The sequence below is a fragment of the Heliconius melpomene genome, chromosome 9 (genome assembly GCF_056956725.1).
Source record: "Heliconius melpomene rosina isolate 202511_hmr_F chromosome 9, ASM5695672v1, whole genome shotgun sequence".
Lineage (NCBI taxonomy): Eukaryota > Metazoa > Arthropoda > Insecta > Lepidoptera > Nymphalidae > Heliconius > Heliconius melpomene.
Genome location: NC_140397.1, coordinates 4,714,492 through 4,735,687, shown reverse-complemented (window position 1 = coordinate 4,735,687; position 21,196 = coordinate 4,714,492). Strand labels below are relative to the sequence as shown.

General features: G+C 31.9%; 3 protein-coding genes across 5 annotated transcripts; 2 read left to right on the top strand and 1 right to left on the bottom strand.

Moving 5' to 3' along the window:
- Positions 1 to 488: 488 nt before the first annotated feature.
- On the bottom strand, positions 489 to 9,892 carry LOC146536310 (mitochondrial glutamate carrier 1-like). 3 transcript variants are annotated; one of them, XM_085189924.1, is made up of 9 exons: positions 9,729 to 9,892; positions 9,305 to 9,364; positions 7,836 to 7,970; positions 7,096 to 7,245; positions 5,003 to 5,136; positions 4,347 to 4,545; positions 3,409 to 3,549; positions 2,784 to 2,963; positions 2,607 to 2,735 (listed from the first exon to the last, which is right to left on the bottom strand). In XM_085189924.1, exons 2-8 carry the CDS (start codon positions 9,346 to 9,348, stop codon positions 2,825 to 2,827), a joined length of 942 nt encoding a protein of 313 aa, XP_085046050.1. In that variant the 5' UTR covers positions 9,349 to 9,364; positions 9,729 to 9,892; the 3' UTR covers positions 2,607 to 2,735; positions 2,784 to 2,824. The 3 variants fall into 3 exon arrangements, with proteins under 3 accessions (XP_085046049.1, XP_085046051.1, XP_085046050.1); XM_085189923.1 differs by having other exon boundaries at positions 489 to 2,963; XM_085189925.1 differs by having other exon boundaries at positions 489 to 2,963; positions 9,305 to 9,362; positions 9,726 to 9,862.
- A 2,150-nt stretch (positions 9,893 to 12,042) lies between these two features.
- On the top strand, positions 12,043 to 13,237 carry LOC146536309 (uncharacterized). Its single transcript, XM_085189921.1, has 3 exons — positions 12,043 to 12,230; positions 12,353 to 12,546; positions 13,000 to 13,237. Exons 1-3 carry the CDS (start codon positions 12,127 to 12,129, stop codon positions 13,143 to 13,145), a joined length of 444 nt encoding a protein of 147 aa, XP_085046047.1. The 5' UTR covers positions 12,043 to 12,126; the 3' UTR covers positions 13,146 to 13,237.
- A 485-nt stretch (positions 13,238 to 13,722) lies between these two features.
- Positions 13,723 to 19,323, top strand: Nmdar1 (glutamate ionotropic receptor NMDA type subunit 1). Its single transcript, XM_085189920.1, has 17 exons — positions 13,723 to 13,840; positions 14,055 to 14,212; positions 14,299 to 14,421; positions 14,755 to 15,026; positions 15,114 to 15,266; positions 15,353 to 15,526; positions 15,707 to 15,968; positions 16,104 to 16,205; positions 16,281 to 16,392; positions 16,657 to 16,824; positions 16,917 to 17,041; positions 17,120 to 17,354; positions 17,779 to 17,927; positions 18,010 to 18,167; positions 18,327 to 18,499; positions 18,580 to 18,833; positions 19,094 to 19,323. The coding sequence occupies exons 2-17, from the start codon at positions 14,060 to 14,062 to the stop codon at positions 19,274 to 19,276; spliced, it is 2,796 nt and encodes a 931-aa protein (XP_085046046.1). The 5' UTR covers positions 13,723 to 13,840; positions 14,055 to 14,059; the 3' UTR covers positions 19,277 to 19,323.
- Positions 19,324 to 21,196: the final 1,873 nt, after the last annotated feature.

Below are 21,196 nucleotides of genomic sequence, written 5' to 3'. Positions count from 1 at the left end.
CTTTTACTTATAATTACGCAAACAAATATGTCAGTAAAAGGTAATGTATAAATAATTAAATAACAATAGTTATTAATGTATTTGCCCTTTTATTTGTACAATTAAGCAAATATGTACCTACTATAGTAGTGTAGAGTAAGCAGAGGGACCCAATCTATTAAGACACTCCGTTCTTCTTTCCACCCAATGTTCGAGACATGCGTGGTGGGTTTTTTTATAGAAAAAGGACAAGCCAAACGAGCGCTCGGATCACCTGACCTGGCCCACGACCCCGTGTAACACCAGAAGAGCTACAGGTGCGTTGCCGGCCGTTAAGGTGGTTTGTTTATCCCCCAGTGCATAGTTCCTTCGAAAGGAGATCGACCATTATTTTGTTAACAATCAGATGTAGTCACACTGTTTCACAGCGCAACGGTCAAAAGTACCCATGAGATTTAATTTATTATGAAATTATGAGTATTTTGGTAGGAGTGTAATAAAAGAATGAAAACTTTGTAATAATTTACTGAACAACTACATATCTATAACATTTGTAATTTAGTTTAATAGTTAAAAGCTTTATTGACATTGTAATATTATCATGATTCAATTTCATAGTCATCAGCAATAAATATACATATAATTTTATAATTAAAAAATATATAGAATGAATACTAAAACTTTGAGTATTAAGATTTAGAACAAATCATGAACCAATAAAGCAAAAGTCGATACTGTTAAAATACTGTAAAAAAAGTTTGTGTATAAAATAAAATAAACATTCCGAAATTAGATTTTAGAAGCTAAGCACAATTATTGGCAAAAACATACACACAGATTAGATATATATGGTAACCAGTTTTAACGTCATAAAATTCTTTGATATACAAAATTTGCAAGTTAAAGAATGTATAATATACTGAAATCATGCATTACCTTTTTGTTTCATAAAATTATAATATCAGCTCTTTCAAAAATTTAAGTATGTCATTGTTTACATCGTACATTTATTGACGACATTGGAAGGATATAGCTCTAATCGACTTTAACTTCAATTGACACCAATTATTCTAGTGAGAGCTAGAATAGGTATACACAACACTTACAATACTTACAACAATTACACTCAATATTATTTATTATTGTCAAATCGGTAATTGAACACTTAATCCGAAAGTTAACACACAGATAATTATCATAAAACATATAGTGACGTAATCACATATCATAACATATGAAATGAATATATTTTTAGATATTCACAAATATTTTATTTGCCTGTTATTCTTATTAAAAGCCAAATTATATTGAATAATAATTATTATTTAATTGAAATTTTCTTACAATATAAAAACACCGACACTAAACATAGAATTCACAAAACGTTATATAGAAGTGGAACCAGATTATAATAGCATAGATTTCAATCAAGCAAACCCATTATATTATCAATAAACTACTTTTCCACTTTCACTCATTTATTAACAATGATTCATTGAAATAAAAACAGCTCAAAATATTAAGAAGTATGAAACACTTTCAAATTACCAAAATTGCTAAATGTTCATTAAAAATATGCAAATTATAATTTGGTCATGGCAGTATAATTTGATTACATCGCAAGACTTTTAGCTAGCATAGTAAAAGAAAATTAAATGCAAATATGAAAATGTAGCTGTAAACGAAATATTTGTATAATAGTAGACTTGAGTAAAACTCAACAATATCAATATTACAGCTACAAAGCGGTAACAAATATTACACGAAATTACTAGAATGTATCATATTACATTATTTTTATATAAATACATATTATATTGTCATTTTGTAGTAAAGGAAGCGAAAAGTAATAATAAATATTAAATTTTATATCAAAACTATTTATATAAACCCAATAGTGATACATTAACGTAATCTCAATTTAAATAAAATATAATATCACTTCGAAACCTTTCTAATATACTCTTATAGCGTATAAAAATAAATAAAGCTACAAATATAACAAGCCTATACAAAATTTTATCTATTGATGGACACATACAGTATTTTATACCATTGCAATAATTTAGTTACGACAAATATCTTGTTATTATTAAATAACACATACATATAATATTACATAAATATTTAGTACAAACAAAACTATTATAATTTGATATAAATAAATAATGAAAATATTAAAAATAAATAAATATATAGCTTTATTCATGTCTTTTTTAATAAAACAATCTTATAATGTCTTACTTAATAATAATTTAAAAAAGAAGACAAACAACTACAAATTGATATGTCATAAAGTAAATAATTTTTAAGAAGCTGAGTTCTCAACTAACATGAAATGTTAATGAACTTTAATATTTTTAATTTTAATAAACATTTATTCAATTAACTGAATTATTGGCAATATACTATCAATATTTTCTGGCTATAGGAAATACGAATTGACATTGTTGACATATTGCCTCATTTATAAATGTACTGTCTTATTAACGACAAATATCTATAACGCCATATAATGGCGTAATTGTGTCGTTATATTATACAGTTAATATTCCATATTGATATATTCAGTAATAATTAGGGTAAAACGCAGAAATCAATATTTTATAATAACAATTGATGTACATCTTATTAATTTATTGATTTTTGAGAAGTTGTTTTATAAACTAAAAAAAAAAGTATTGACCACAATTTATTTAGTCTTTTACTACTGAGCTTAATGTCATTATGAGGTATGTGCGTCTTTTATTGTTTTACATATATAAATAATAAATAAGTAAATAAATAAAATTATATTTAAATTTTACTATTTCTTGACGGCATATGATTTTATTTAATGGTATATTTATTTAATTCCTAAATAGTTTTCAGCGAGACCTATGTAGTAAATACTTTGAGCAATGCCGAAAAGCGGCGCAATAACCATCATACGGCAAGCACCTCCTTTGAAGAATGCTGTTATGCCTTCTTTACTCAACGTTTTCCTGAAAATAGATTAAAAGCAGTTTAGGACTCGTCCATAAATTAAGTTATACGAATTTCACAATTTTGGACGCCTCCTCTGTGTTTGGTACGGATTCGAGTCTCGCTAAGTTCAAACATTTATAAGATAGTCTCACAAGCGTGCGACTGGAAGCGCGACAAGTAGGGTTCGATTGCCACTTGAGGTAATTGATAAAAAAAACAGCTGCACGTCGTATCCTACGCACAGCAGAGCAGGCAGAGGGATCCTAGTTTTAACACACTCCGTTCTCCATTTTAACTCAACTCGACGCCGCGCTTTGCCTCGACACCAGAGCAAAGAAATGAAAATATAAATTTCAATAAATATTCATTTTTCTGAAGTGGGGATCGATCCCACAACCAATCGCTTTTACAGTCACACTCTTGTGCCCCTGCTCCCAACAGCAGCCGCACTATAATACTCACGTGACACAATCAAAGATTGAGGAGTACTGTCTCTCCGAGCTGCCCTTGGTGATGGTCTGCATGCGAGTCTTGACCACGTCGAGGGGGTTGACCACGAGGGCGGCGGACGAGCCCGCCGCGCACCCCGATAGGAACGACCACCTGATTGTTATAATATTCATATGTATATTATAAATTTGAAAGTAAATCTGTCTGTCTGTGACACAATCAGAGCCAAACCGCTAGTCCGATTGTGATAAAATTTCATATAGAGATATTGGAGGGTTTTGGGATGGTTATATTATAGATATATAGTAATATATTAAAATACTTTTCAATTTGACATGAAATTTATTCTGCCATGTTAATTACAAACGTCGCTAAGCAACAAGGAATTGTGTTGGTTGGTTTGGAATTTTAATAAAATATTAAAAAAATAATATTTATAAAATATTCTCAAACTCGTGAGAAACGTTTGTAATGACAACATACATTTCTTAATTTTCTTAAATTGCAAGAAAAAAAATAAAAAAAAATCAAATGGAAACAAAAACGGCATAACTAAATCCATAATGTAAAACAAACATCGTAGGAAATTCCTTCCACGTGCCATGCAGCTGTGGTATGGCCTTCCTGCGGCAATTTTTCCAGGTTTCATCGAACTTCGGCTACCTTCAAAAAGCCACTCTATATTCCCTCAAGCATCAGCAACGCAGCTGTAACTCCTCGGTGTTGCACGGGGTAGTGGGTGGCGGTGATCACTTACCATAAGGTGAAACGTACGCGAGTCTTTGTCTTTTACCATAAAAAGAATCAGTTTAGCACCTGCACACAGCAGGGTATTCTAGTGTTGGGACACGCCGTTTCCCACTTTCCGCCGAATTCTGGAGGCACGTGTTACTTATAACTATAAAGTAGGTACTAAAGTATTAAAGTAAAATAAAAAAACCACATGTTACCAGAACGGTGGTGGATCACCAGGTTTATCTCTTGGTCCCAAATCATTTAATGTGGCGAACAGCGGGAAGTAAACAATACTAAAGGAGACATCTCGCGCCGCGGTCGAAGTAACGCCCTGGTAAAGGCCGAATATTCCGCGCTCTTTGAGCAAATTGCGAGTTAGTTGCATTGCTGTTATACGCTCGAACTTTTTTCCCTCTGTAATGAAATTAAATTTAAAGGCACAGGAGGGTAGGCAGAGGAGAACCTGAGAACCCAGTGTCAAAACACTCCGTTTATCATTTTCCGAATTCTTGAAATATAAAAATCACTAAAGTATATATTTAATTAATGAAACCTATTAATACTAATAGATTAGAAAACACACGTACCCCTCTTTAAACATTATTCGACTATATAATTAACTGACAAAAATGCAAAAATAGATATTTAATTAAATATCAGAATCAATCAATTCTTAAGTTAACAATCCACCTAATCGCAATAACACATTTTGACTTAAGTATATTTTTTAATATAAAAATCACAAATATTTAAAAATCTGCCGGCTGGATCCCTCTGCCTATCCTGCTATATGCTATCTGGATGCGTATTGACGCATCCAACGAAAAACATCTGTATATAAAATATTAGTATTATTATCAATAATTCTCACCAGCTTTGGCTTTAGCGGCGAGTCTGCCCTGGTCTTGCATTTGAATTTTCAACAGCTCCATAGGCGTTGTTATAACAATCTGACAAGCACCTGCCGATGCGCCCGCGCACATTTGCCGTACGATAGGTAACGACCTGACAAATTAAATTTGTTTTATAAAAAATATCTTCATAAATATTAAAATAAAATTTCCTTAAGAACAAAGAAGGCCATTCTTAAGAAAATAAAATGTAATTAAAATAATAAATTTAATTTCTAGTGTATAATTTTAAATATATAAATCCATTTTTATTAAATATGAAATGTTTACCATTATTGGTAAACTGTTCAAGTCTCTATTATCCATACCCATATTATAAATTCGAAGGTAACTCTGGCTGTCTGTCTTTTACGCAATCAGGGCCTAACCGCTAATTTAATTGTGATAACATACTCATATAGAGATACTTGAGGGTCTCGGGATGAACGTAGGATACTTTTTATCTCATATTTGTAATATTTTCGATATATACCAATATATTAAAATACTTATTAATTTGACATGCAATATATTCCGCCATGTTAATAACAACCGTCGCGATGCGACCGTTGCTAAGCAACGATTTGCAAAGTTTGTTGTTAGAAAACGTCACCCAAAATGAGCTCGATAATTTCATAAATATATTTAATAAATATTCGTATAGTTCAAGCGGGCGTAGCCATGTTCGGGTCCACTAGTAATCCATAATTTTGATTTCATCATGTCCATTTCAACTTTGATTGAAGACTTCATATATAAAAGTGAACGTAATCTTGACGTTTGAAATTTATTGTTATCTACGTAGCCGACATCGCTCCTTGTATGGTTTTTTTTAAGATTATAAATAGTTTCACCCGCAGTTGCTACTTAGGTAGAAAACGAAGATATTGATTCAGAAATTTATATAGAATCATTTGTTATACTTATTTGACTATACTGAATTACAATATTTATTCATAATTATTTCGTAATTTTATTAACGAGCTGTTATCGTTCGATAAGAAAGTAATAGCGCAGTGTTTTTCAACTCATCCGGGCATTGGTATATTTTTTTTCCCGCTGTATCCGCATAAGCAGTATAGGTGGAGAGAATTGGAGACAACGTATCGAGTGGTGGAACTTAATCCTCAGTTTATTCTCAGGAAAATAAAAATTAAAAATAATTTATTGCCCCGAATAGGAACTCACTGCCCCACAATTATAGCCTCTTGTACTTGTATTTCAGCATACGATTGTATTTGGATAATAGTGCCCGATCCGATAAGAGCAAATACTTCAACGTAAGAGAAGCGAGAAATTCCTCTATATCGCAGAAAAATTAAAAAAATATTACAATTAAGCATGTCGGCCATAACTGGCGTGGCGTAATTTTGCAATCACCTTAACATCGTGTAAGAAATATGGTAACGGTAACAAAACTATTAAGTATATTAATTTTGAAATGAATAAAAAACCAAGTATTTCTTGAATAGGTATTTCATGTCACTTATTGAACGTGACCTGAAGAAACAAGGGCAATGAGGCTAAGTTAAGTTAAATTTAAAAGTAACAAAAATAGTAACTCTATAACTAACTGTTAGTTTTGCTCAATAAAAATTAATATACAGAGTAGGCAAATGGAACCTAGTATTAAGACACCCTATTCTCCATTTTGCGCCAAATTTTTCGGAGCATTGCGTGTTGAGTGGCGTATCTCAACGCCGGACTTTTGCCTTGGTATCAAAGCGAAGAAATGAATTGATAAATATTAATAATTCATTCTCCTCGAGGAGGAGTGAGGATCGGACCCAGAACCATCACGTTACAGTCACACGCTTGTGCCACTGCGCCACAGCTAAACTATCTAAAGAAAAATAGACATCAATTTTAATTAAACATAAGGTTATCGTTAAAACATAACATTTAGAGCCAGTTTCACAACTAGCTGATAAAGTCCCGGGCAGACTTATCTGCCAGACAAGCTATAATTTTTGATTTCACAAATTTTTTATTTTCATCCTCTGTCTGTGAGATAGCATTAATTAATAGATTACTATCAGAAACTTCATTCGGAACCTTACAATAGTATAGTTACCCGTCTGGGAGCGTGAGATGATACCGGAACATGTCGTTGGCGGCGAGCTTGATGGCCTTCTCGGGCGTAATCAATATAATGTTAACAGCGGACCCTCGGTACATACCGAAGTAGCCTTCCGCTCTGTACGTTTGTTTAAAACAATCCAACCTAGAATATTATGCATACTTATTTATCTAAATAATTTAATTACCCTGTTTTATTTTTTATACATTACACGGTACAGTAGTACAGTAAAATATTGCACTTAAAACAAATTTTATTTAAAAGTTGTTTTAAGAACTTAAAATTATGCAATGTCTTAGGGTAATATTTTTGCAATAATGTCAATATATACCAACAATTTTATATTTACGACGTTACAGCCAAACCATTGATTAAAATGTGGCATAACTTTTTTCATGGCCAAAAAATTTAAAAACATAGCTGATGAAAAATCAATGGTGGTCGTGCATCTTTTACAATAAACGATTTAATATAATTTATATAGAATATGTTAATCTTCTTCGAATAGTATAAATACTCTTATTAAATTAAAAAATACAACTTGCTATGTAGAGTTAACGATTTTTTCTATTAGCGTACTGGCCAATGTTAGAAAGGAGTTTAAAGTACATACAATGTATATTAAAATATATCGTAATTGTTTTGTTAAGACAAAACTCAATAAAATTGTAATGTATATTGCATACTAAATTCTTTCATAAAAACATATATAATTATAATAGTAGGGTACTAACATGTTTTTGTACTGTTTTTCTCCATTGGGTCCAACAGTCTGATTCTGCAGTCTCGTTTTAACCAAATCAATAGGAAATACTACAGACACGCCAATAATTCCGGCAATACCGCCATTTATAATTTTTGGCAATAAACTGAAAACAAGAAAATATATGAAATCATTTTACATTGGTTATATATTCTTAGTAACTTTCTTAAAGAAACCATTCAAATAGAACAAAGAATAAAGAGCTTTGAACATAAATTATGTTTTTATTCTTTCCTTTACTGTTAATAATTTGAGAAAATAATAAAGAAAATTAAAAAAACATAGATATAAAAGGAATTTATGATAATTATCAATAATATCACTAGTAGTTAATACATACTTTCCTTTCAATATGTGCTGAAAATTATTTCATTCAAAAGTAATAAAAAGCAAAAGCTATTAGGAATTTTATTATATGTACAATAAAACATTTGATCTTTGGGTGAATTTGTATTTTAGAAATGTCATATATTACATGGTTTGCAAACAAGCATACAGAAAAAAAACAGTATTAAATATAATATTGGGTGAAAATGGACTTTGTGGCCTTCACAATTAGGTTTCATTTATGTTAATTTAGAATGACCTTACTTTAATTTGCTACAAGCGACTTGTTCATTATAATATTGAATGGAAATGTACTATTGGATTCCATAACTTGTATAATTACTTTTATAATTCAAATTCACTAGTTTCTTGTTGCTATCTTATTTATTAGAAGAAATCATTGATAAATTGATATAAACGACTTGACTGTTAAGATATTACAGAAGCAGTTATTGTCAAGAAAAGTATGCTGAATATAATTATGGCTAGGCTGTAAGTATTTATCATGTTTTGGTGTATATAATAAACAATAAATGTATTACATTTCATCTAACATTCATAATTTTACAATATTATGATAATGGAGAGAGAAAAGAGAAAGAGAAAGAGATGGAGAAAAAGCATATTTTAGTAAGAAAAATAATCCTATATTATGCATAACCATTAAATTATTATTTTTAATGACAATGTTTATAAATAAAAAAATAATTCATGTTATATATTTTAGTGGTACCTCATTTCAATGTTGATAGATTTACTCTCTTAAATTTCATTTATTAATAAGACAATGAGGAAATTTATACCAGTAAATTATAAAACTTACACAGGTAATGGTGTTTTGGCTATCCCATTTTATTTTTTATAATACTCATGATAATGTGTAATGTATATTTACATACTTTATTATACTTCTATTAAATAAATTGCTTTTCTAAATAAATACATATGTGATACATAAAGTGCTAAATGTTACAAAATAATTTGTTAATCAGTTAACATAACAGACAGTTATCAGTAACTCAGACATTACTCAGGTAATGTAGAATTTTTTGAATCAACCAAGTAAAGCATGGATTGTAAATAGTTTCTTAGTTTGGAATAAAAAATACTTACTTAAATTGTGCAGGTGGTGGCTGGTTTGCTTTAGAACCACTCATTTTAATTTTTTTTTACCTGATTATAAGAAATAAAATAATTATGAATAAATTTAATAAAAAAAGACAATATTCATAGGATTACTTCTAAAAGGTCAAGTAAATAAATCTACTTTTGCACCTTTTTATTTAAACTGTGTGAAGTTTTGAAATGGAGTAGATATTTTATGTAATTTAAAATTTTCATTGATTTCGCGTTCGTCTTTTCAAAAAATAGTTCAGTGTCGCACTAGGCGTAGTTTATTTTACTAATATAATTACAAAAATGTAAATATTGAAAATAAATAGAAATCACCAAAATAAAAAATACTTACTTCAAAAAATAATAAAAAGAATCGTTTATCCATTTTACGTAACCAAGGCAAAATATAAAATATACTTACCTCTGTCCTATTATTTTACGTACAATTTCAATATCAATAATTTCTTACATTAGAAAATTTTCATGGCGAATTTTGAGTAAAAATTCTAAATATTGAACAACCTCAATCGATCGCACCGCAACCGGAAGAGGTTTTGCTACAATTCCAATTGACAAATAAATGTCAACGTGAAAAAGTATTGCCAGATTAATTTAGACATCTATTATGAATATTGCACTGGTTTTGCTTAAACTATTATAATATTATTTAAATATTTCACAAAAAGAAAATAAATACAATAATAATTATCAATAAATATATGGATACAACATTATTGTTTACATTTTTATTTTAAATTTTGGTATATCTAATTTCATTATGGCAATAAACATAAATATTAAACATAAATTTTAATTTCAGATGCCACTTGTGGCGAATGAATACAATTATGTAATTGTAAACGCGACAGGTTGTGAGTTCGATTGCCACTCGAAGAAATGAAATTTTTAATATTTTCATCTTCAGTAGCTATTCCATTATATATTGCTGCTTTCTATCTCTTATATATTGCGCACCTTACTATATAATACCTATACCTTATATGTATTATATAGTTAGGTCCTAAGAAGAATACTAGGGGTATTACCACTAGGTTTAGGTACCTACTAGTATGGTTCATCAAGAGAGAAGAGAGATGGGATGGGAATATGGGATGACTTGGTCAACGGGAAAGTCGAACAGATGAACAGATGGACAACAACCTTATATAAGAGCTTCTTTTTTGGTGCTATAAAATCAGAAATTATTTTTAAGTACATTTCTTAGTTTCCAACAGAACTTGGAAAGATTCATAAGCTCTAATCTAAGGAAAATAAACATCCTTAAAAAAATATATTTGAACACCATGAATATCTAAGTACCTATGCAATCTTACCGCACAGTTGTATTTTTTTATACAATAGAAGATAAGATAACTTCTTTAACGTAACAGAGAAATATTACGAAATTTATCCTATAGGTTTATTTAGTAATAAAGAAGTAATTTCGATTTATAAATTTTATATATAATTGAGATAATAACATTATATAACAAAACATTTATAGGAAGTCTGTCATTACTTGAATTATATATATTTTTATAAAAATCAGTTGATTTTAAATTCTTGCTACAAGAAAAGTAAAAGTAATTTCAGATCTAGACTTATGATTGCTAACAGAAATTACGATACCTTAGCTCAATTAAGATCCATCTCTCATATGGACCCTTTCTTTAAAGAGACAGCTTCCGCTGTCAATAGTATATAATGCTGGCCCAGCATTTTTCAAATATCATAAGCTTCGGTAGCATCACATAACGAACTGTCTATCAAAATCTAGCAATGTCTTCCAAAATCTTGGTTTGTTAAAAATATTTCTTATTTTTATTATTGATGCTTAATTGTATTTATTATTCACACCCTCAACCCTTTTTCCTCCCCTTCCTGGAAGAGATCACTGTTTTAGCGATAAACTCATCTTTTCTACATTATTTTTGTTTTATTTTATTTTTGGGGGTGCATTTAATAATATTACGACTATTATTAATAATTGTTTTACTTTCGTTTTAGATGTTATTCGCAACAGTATTTGTTGTTTGCAATGCTGACAAACATGATAAAAGGAGTACATCTGGATGGAATGGTTTTATACCGGGATTGGTTCAAGTTTCCGCAGCTACAACAGGCAGCGCTGGTATTTTATTTAATTATTTTATCTTTGTCAGCTTCACGCTTTATCCCGCATATAGTAGCTAGGTAGGCAGAAGGAAACTAGTATTTAAGACACTGCGTTTCCCACTCTTCGACAAGTTTTTGAGGCACTGCGTCTTGAATAGCCATAATATATAAATGAATCAAATTAAAATATTAGTAAATAATAATTCATTCCCCCAATTGGGAATGAAACCCAGAACGGTCGCGTTCAGTCACATGCTTGTGCTACTGTGACACAACGGCCTCCATTGATAATAATTATTTTTAATTCAACTGAAGAAGTATGTTTAAATAATCGAGCGGAATGCGGAGAACGGAGTGCGAACCTGGAAAAACATACTATATGCAGTATGTTATTATACAAAATTATGATATAACATAGATAGGTGTCCGTAGGTAACCCTGGAAATTGAATTGGTTTTAGAATTTCAGGCCTGGGTAGGTCTTAAAGACATTATTTACTAATATTATTTTGTTGAATAGGAGTACTTAAAGTATTCTATAGATATTGATAAACATATGATTAAATTTTATTATATTTCAATAAATATGATGACAGGCTATAGAAGATTTTTGTAATAATATTTGCTTATTAATCACAGGCATCAGACTCCAGTTCAGATGTAGCCGGCGCTATAGCGGCAGCTAAGGCAGCTTCAGCGGCCGTGATGGCGGCACAAAAGGAAGTTGCTGCGACCAAGCATGCGGCTTTGGAACAACAGAGCGCAGCCAGTGCTAAGGAAGCTGAAGCTGCACAAGCTGCTCATAAAAGGTAAGTAGGAAAATTACTTTATTATTATTACTTTATCATCCCCTAGTGGACATCGAACCTTTCTAGGTTCACCGACAGACACTGACCTACTATGGTGTATGAACTTAAATATATTCTTTTAGTGAGGAAGCGGCAAGAGCAGCTCGTGCTCTAGCCCTGGAGTCGGCGCAAGCGGCGGTGCACGCGCAGGCCCAGCTCGCTACCGCCAAGGCGCGAGCGGCCGCCGCTCAGAAGATAGCGGCCGCTAGAGAAGCCGCCGCTGCCATGGCCATACAACGAGCTGCGCAAAGTCAAGCTGCTAAATTGCAAAATGCGGGTATGGTGATAAAATATTTTGTGTTTATAGATTTTTTTAGCTTCACGCTGTTTTTCACATATAGCAGGTTCGGCAGAGGGAAACTTACGTTAAGACACGTTCGGGACCGTGTTTGGAACGTGATATTATGTTCCGATCCGCCCGATTTACCGTACACTGAGCGGTCTATCAGATGATATCTATCAAATATGTTGTAAGAGAGTGATGAATTAACCCAAGTGGGGAATGAACACATAACCATCTTGTTTATAGATAGATGTTATCTCACTAGGCCACGACGGTTTTTATCTCAAGGTCGTCTGTCTTTCTTGTGGGTTGTTAATTTATTTCTGGAAATTATACTGCTTATGTTCTTATATCATTTATTTATATGCTTTTGTTCTAAGTTCCAACTTCCCTTACCTAATGAGTTTAAACGAGCATATAAAATAATAACATATAATATTTTTACAGATCTAGAAGCTTTAAAGCTATCAGTAATACAAAGCTCGGGTGCCGCGGGTGCTGCTGGTGCTGCTCAGCATGCAGCCACTGCGGCTGCAGCAGCTCTACGCCCTTCGGGATGGACGCCCACATGGAAAGCTTGGACTTGGGCGTGATTTTTGCTACGACTAGACAATCTTTTTTATTATGATCGAAATTTGTTATACTTAAAATGTAATAGTTATGTGTAATAAATGTGGTTTGAATATTTTTATGTTTTAATTTTACATTTATACTTTTTTTTTCTTTTAAAAAACTAAATTTAAGAATTTGCTATGTTAATGATTATGGTTAAATACATACATAACTTCACGCTCTATCCCTAGCGGGGTAGTCAGAGAGTACGGAGCGCCAAACGCTACGGTCTCTACATACCTCTTTCGCCTCGTCCACTGTCATTAACCTCTTCATGCATGCCCTCCGAGGGATCCTCATGCTTTTTACGTGACCTTCCTCCAGTATCTTTGATATTTTGTCTTCAAAGGTCAACGGAGGTCTTGGTTCCGGTCTTATATAAAAAAAATAAACTAGATATATTTTCTCATACAAATCGATCGTATATCTGTATATACTGATGAATAAAAATATACTTAACACATGTAGTATATCATTACAATATTTATGTAGAAAATTGATCGGCACTGAATACGTCTGCGCCGTTGCCTAGGCAACCGGAGATGAGGCTCCACCTGACGGGGCTTTGCAGCCTCCGACCGTTTTTGTTAATGTTACGTAACAACATTGCTAGCTTTATAAGAGAAGATATTTTTATAAAAATGTGAATAATTGCTTTTTTTAGGACTAAAAGTCGGTAAGTTCAACTGTAATAACTGTATTATGAATGAAAACAAAACGTCTATAGTCAAAGATGTATATTATTTTATGAAGTGTACCTATATATATTTTTTAAATTAAAAAGAGTTTATACACTACAAGCTAAAAAATATTTTTAAGAATTTAGTAATAAACAAGAAGTTATTAGATATATCTATATGAAAAACCAAATAAATAATGAAATATTACAGGAATCATGGATTTTTTATATCTATTGCTATTGGCAATATGCTGCAGTACGGTATTAGCGGATGCAGATCGGAGGCGGGTTGCTAATCCCACATATTACAACGTCGGCGGAGTTCTCTCTAGTAATGAATCTATCGCGTTTTTCAAAGACACCATTTCGGTAAATATATTAATAAAATCCAATTAGGTATATAAAAATATTCTTACTTAATAGTTTTTAACGTATGTATTTTATATGTATTACAGAAGCTTAATTTTAAAGATACTTACGTGCCCCGCGGAGTCACCTATCACGATTATTCCATTTTGATGGATCCAAATCCTATAAAAACAGCTCTCAACGTGTGTAAAGATCTTATAGCTCATCGGGTAAGTTATGTTTTGAAATCAAGCTGGTATAACATTAAAAAATATTTTTTTGCTAAGTAATTTACTATGTTATACAGGGGCACAAGGGTGTGACTGTAATACGACGGTTGTGGGATCAATCCCCACTCGTGGGAGTGAATTATTATATCTTTATATTTTTATTTCTACGTTCTGGCACCAAAACAAAAGGTAGGCGTTGAGTTTTACCATTTAGCACAATACTCGTGTCTTAAAATTAGGTTCCCTCTGCCTACCCTGCTGTGAGCGGGATACAGCGTAAAGCTGATTGTGATATTTTTAAAATGAATTTACTATGTAATTTATTGCTTTTAGATATACGCGGTGGTAGTTTCACATCCTTTAACTGGAGACCTGTCTCCGGCGGCTGTTTCGTACACGTGCGGCTTCTATCTTATTCCAGTTATAGGAATATCATCTAGAGATTCTGCATTTTCTGACAAAAACATTCATGTTTCATTCTTAAGAACAGTTCCTCCGTACTCGCACCAAGCTGATGTATGGGTGGATGTGCTGAAACATTTCAATTATATGAAAGTAATTGTCATTCATAGCTCGGATACTGATGGTAGAGCCATTTTGGGAAGGTATATAAAATTACATCATATACATTAATAAGGACAAAAAAGAGATTATTAAAAAAATATTATTTTTTACAAAAAAAATCTTAACAGGTTCCAAACTACATCACAGAGCATTGATGAAGATGTGGACAGGAAAGTGGTAGTGGAACAAGTGATAGAGTTCGAGCCGGGACTAGATTCGTTTAGTGAGAAGCTAATCGAAGTTAAAAGTGCACAAGCAAGAGTGTTTCTCATGTACGCCAGGTAAATAATTTGACAATTACTTTATTACACAAAAAATGTGTGCATAAATTATTATTATTTTTTCTTATAAATAACATCGATTTCAGTAAAACTGACGCCGAAATAATATTTCGTGATGCCACTTATCTTAATATGACGACAACTGGCTACGTGTGGATGGTGACAGAACAAGCCTTAGATGCTGCAAACGCACCTGAAGGTCTACTTGGATTGCGACTGGTGAACGCTACTAATGAACACGCGCATATACAGGATTCCATGTAATGTTTGTCTTTTGTTAATTATGACAGTAAAAATCAGCTTCACGATGTATCTCGCATATAACAGCTACTAGTGTTCAGACACCCCGTTCCCTATTTTCTGAAGATGATTGAATGAAGAGATCTGATCTGAATAAGAGAAATATAGAAATACAATAAATCGCTTATTTTTCGTTACAGCTACGTGTTAGCGTCTGCTATACGAGATATGAACACATCCGAAGAGATCAGCACTCCACCTTCTGACTGTGATAGCACCAGATCTATCTGGACAACGGGTCGTCTTCTATTCGACTACATCAGGAAGCAGAGCTTGGAAAATGGTGCCACAGGCCATGTGGCGTTCGACGACCACGGAGACAGAGTTCACGCTGAATACGACATGGTGAATGTTAGAGCTCAAGGAGAACACGTCGCTGTTGGAAAGTATTTCTATTCTAAAGTAAGTCCAGCAATTTTAGTACAATGCTAATAAAATATGTAGATTTTTTTAATATTATTCAATAGATAATATCATTGTAATTTGTTTAAAATGAGCGAGTCAGTATTGTAAAAGATATTTTTCGTTATTTTAAAGGAAACTCAAAAAATGCGCTTAGAACTAAAAGAACATGAAATCATATGGATGGGTCGTAGCTCGTCGAAACCAGAAGGTTTCATGATACCCACCCATCTTAAGGTAATTAATTCTTTTTTCATTGAAATTAACAACTGACTATATAAAGAACTATTTACATGATTTTGGTTTTTTAAGGTATTGACTATTGAAGAAAAACCATTTGTTTATGCACGCCGCGTCTATGATGAAACTGATTGTACGTCTGAGGAGATATTTTGTCCACATTACAACTCTAGTGATGAAGCTGGTAAGTAAAAATATTGAAATTTAGTAATAAAAAAATGACGACTACATGCCGTACCTATATTTATCTACATTCTTCTATAATTTACGTATTTTATATAATTATCATGTATCTTTAAAAAAATAAATATTTAATAAATTGTCTTTGTATTATAACTAATACGTGAATCTATAAATAAATTTATTGACTAAAAAATAAAGTAGGTAATTGGCATAGAAGCATTCACTTTTATTTATCCGAGTTGTAATAAACTTTCAACAACTCTAGATCGACTCTATTGCTGCAAGGGCTTTTGTATGGATCTATTACAAGAATTATCGAGATCTATCAATTTTACTTACTCGCTAGCACTTTCGCCTGATGGCCAATTTGGAGATTATATAATTCGGAATTTTTCCCAACCTGGAGCTAAAAAAGAATGGACGGGACTTATTGGTAAGCTATATAAACATGTAGCTGTATATTAATATACTTAGTCTTATTTATATATACATTTTTAAATAAAATCGATACAAATTTATCTCTAGGTGAATTAGTATATGAAAGAGCCGATATGATTGTAGCACCGTTAACTATTAACCCGGAACGTGCCGAATTCATTGAATTCAGCAAGCCTTTTAAATATCAAGGCATCACTATTTTAGAGAAAAAGGTACGTTTTAAATAAGTTCTAATAGCATAGTTTCCTTTAATTTGATGAATTTTTTGTAATTTTACATTTTCTTTACAGCCCTCTCGTTCATCAACTCTTGTTTCGTTCTTGCAACCGTTTTCAAACACTCTATGGATTCTAGTGATGGTATCAGTACACGTGGTAGCATTAGTGTTATATTTGCTTGACAGATTTTCGCCTTTCGGAAGATTTAAACTTGCAACTTGTGATGGTACCGAAGAGGATGCTTTGAATCTGTCCAGCGCTATTTGGTTCGCCTGGGGTGTATTGTTGAATAGTGGTATAGGAGAAGGTATTTTTTACTTCATTATTGATATCAATTTTACAGTAGGTACTCTCCTAAAAATAAATTCGTAGAAGGAAGGTTTCGTTGTGGGTTAGATCCCCTCTCCGAAATCCTCCGAATGGATTATTATTTATTATTATTTTCATTTCTTAGCCCTGGTACCAAGACAAAGGCACGCTGTATCCTGCTATGTGCAGAATATATGTATATTACAGATAAATCTATGAGTTTAATATGTTTGAAATAAATAAAAATGTAATAAAGTCATTTGACGTACAATGTACAATAATGTCTTGCTTAAACGTATGCAATTATTAGTTTATGCGTTAATTAATATGAACTAGTTGAAATTTAACATAGAAAATTGAAAACTTACTCATTGTTTGAATTTATTATAAAAAGCGTACTATTAATATTTTTTAATATTTAGGTACCCCTCGAAGTTTTTCGGCGCGAGTTCTAGGCATGGTATGGGCTGGTTTCGCCATGATCATTGTAGCCTCATACACGGCCAACCTCGCCGCTTTCCTCGTACTCGAGAGACCTAAGACAAAATTAACTGGAATAAATGATGCCAGGGTAAATGAAAAAGAACTAATTGAGGTTATAAAATTGTTTATTTGACATTAATTAATTATTTATTTATACTATATCCTTTCAGCTACGTAACACAATGGAAAACCTAACATGCGCGACAGTGAAAGGGTCTGCTGTAGATATGTACTTCCGGAGACAAGTGGAACTATCGAACATGTACCGTACCATGGAGGCCAATAATTATGATAATGCTGAACAAGCAATTCAGGATGTTAAAAATGGGTGATATTTTTAAGAAGTCAATACATTCACACGACGTCAAAAAAATATATCAAAGATATTTCTGTCGTTCTCAATAATAAACATAATTCATGTAGTTATATTTAAAAAATGATAGTAATAAAAAAAAATATTAAAATAAAAAAACAACTTTATTTATAGGAAACTGATGGCGTTTATTTGGGACTCTTCAAGACTAGAATTTGAAGCGGCGCAGGACTGTGAGCTGGTGACTGCTGGGGAATTATTTGGACGATCTGGCTACGGTGTGGGCTTACAAAAGGGATCACCGTGGGCGGATCTTGTTACTCTAGCTATATTAGATTTTCACGAAAGTAAGAAACATTCAGATATATTTGACTTAAAGTTTAAAAAATACAAGCATACTGTTAGGTTAATTCTTATATTTATACAGGTGGCGTAATGGAGTCATTTGACAATAAATGGATTCTAGGAAATAATATGCTGAACTGCGAGGAAAACGAGAAGACTCCGAACACGTTAGGCTTGAAAAACATGGCAGGGGTTTTCATACTGGTATTAGCAGGCATTATAGGCGGCATAGTCCTCATCGTGATAGAAGTGGTGTACAAACGCCACCAGATTCGAAAGCAGAAGAGGATGGAGCTAGCGCGCCACGCGGCAGACCGGTGGCGCGGCGCCGTTGAGGTAAACCGAGCCAAGGCCATGGACCACATCGACATCAAACGCGAAATCGAAACTAAAATGTAATCTCGCGTCCCCCCCTTACAAACGTCTCGCTTACAAATATTGTTAATGACCAATATTTAAATAAATATGCTATATCATGTTCATTTAGATGCTTAATTTGGTAAGCCCTCATCGGAATTCCATCATGGTCGTAAGTAGACTTGTGTTATTGTAGTACTGAGTGGTTGTGCTGTTTCTAATATAAATTAATTTTACAGAAACGAAAATCGATGAGAGCGATGATTCTTCCTTCGCAACGTCGTGCCAAGTCTAACGGGGTGAAGGAAACGGGAAGTATCAGCTTGGCCGTGGACCAGAGAGGAGTCAGGCGGCGTGATGAACCTCGCATTCCACGTTACATGCCAGCGTATACACCTGATGTATCACATCTTGTAGTTTAAGAACTAAATAGTTCAGTATTAACAGTCTTGTAGGTAAATGTTTGAAATACAAAATATTAATATTAATGTTTTGGCATTATAATAAACTAGTGGACCCGGACGCGGCTACGCCTGCTTCAACTATAAGAATATTTATTAAATATATTCATGAAATTATTTTCAATTTTCAATAGAATTAGTAAGAAAATATAAGCTTAAATAATCAAAAAGAATAATAAGTAGATACACATTATTAGAAAAAAATATCTGAGTTATTGAAATGAACCAACAAAAGGATTAAAAGTAACTAAAGGATAGGTATTCTTAATATTAGGAAAAGTACCTAAAGTTTTTCGTGCGCGCGTACATAGATATCGACTCTATGAAATAACTAAACATTTCTCTCTATTAAGTAGGATAATTTTAGCGGGCAATATCAAATAAAATAAGAAGAGAACCAAAGTGTAGCTTAAATTAATTATAAACAGCAAATAATTACATAAACATTTACAATAGTTCGAAAATGTATGAAAAATTATAAAACCGTCAACGTCATCTGCCCGTTCGCGTCGGTCATAATATGCCGCCCGAAGGCTAGGTCATTTCGAATCAGTGACATCTCCTTAATTATTTATCAAACTTCATAAGGACGAATATCAAAATGTCGCGGTAACGGTTGCGTAGCGACGCGGCGGTTGTTATTAACATGGCAGAATAAATTGCATGTCAAATTAGAATGTACTTTAAAATATATTAGTTTATATGTGTAATGTAATGTTACATAGCCTATAGCACTTCTGAAGAATGCAGCTTTCATACAAAACAAAAACAATGTAAATCGGACCAGTAGATCCAGAGATCTTAGCGTTCAAACAAACAAACAAACAAACAAACAAACAAACTCTTCCGCTTTATTATATTAGTATAGATATATATTTGAATTGATTCAATTATAAAACTAAGTATAAAAGTTAAAACTAATTGTAAGTAATGTTGGTAAATAATTAGTTAATAACTAATTTTGTTTAAGTAGGTATCATATGACTATTCTTGGTGTTATTTATAATAATTAGAAAATATATATTTGCGTTAAATGCCTAAACTTGCAATAAATACCTACTAGGTATCTATTTGCACTAAAATAAATATATCTACGTGTTAATTTAATGTTAGGTGTTAAAAATTACTAAAATTAGGAATTGATTTAATCATTTTACTTGTTACATTGTGATCTAAATATATATTATTAGGTGTTAATTGAATTTAAAGAAGGCCCTAAGTGAATTTAAACTAAATTTAAACTTTATAACTCCATTATGGTTTTTTTTTGCTATATTTATGTAATTTATATAAAAAAACAAATTTTACAAAGATCAAAATATATTTTAAGCATCACAATCTTGACATAGACAAAATGTATTTATTAAATGTTATACTAAATATAATAAGAATTTAATAATTTAAGGTTTTTTTAAATTTAATTTGTAAGCGATGAGCCTAGACTTTAAATTTGTATCAAATGAGTTTCATGTTTCCAATAAATCTGAAGATTGTTTTATAATATACATTTTTATATTTACAAAAATCAATACATATATAAATAAATAATGAAATTATCAAATAAACATCGATAATTCAAATTCTTTATTATTTATACATATACTTATTAGAATATACATTTATACATTCCCCACTCGAGCAAGTGAAGTTAAAGTTATTTACGTTTATATTTCCATTTCTTCACTCTGGTGTCTGAGTTCTACCACTCGACACGCAATGCCTGCAGAATTCGGCAGAAAGTGGAGAACTGAGTGTCTTAACACTAGGTTCCCTCTGCCTACCCTGCTGTGTGCGGATACAGCGTGAAGCTGATTTAATTCTAATTTAATTTAATTTATACATAAAAGAACAATTATCCAACTATCACAATGTATCGGCTTG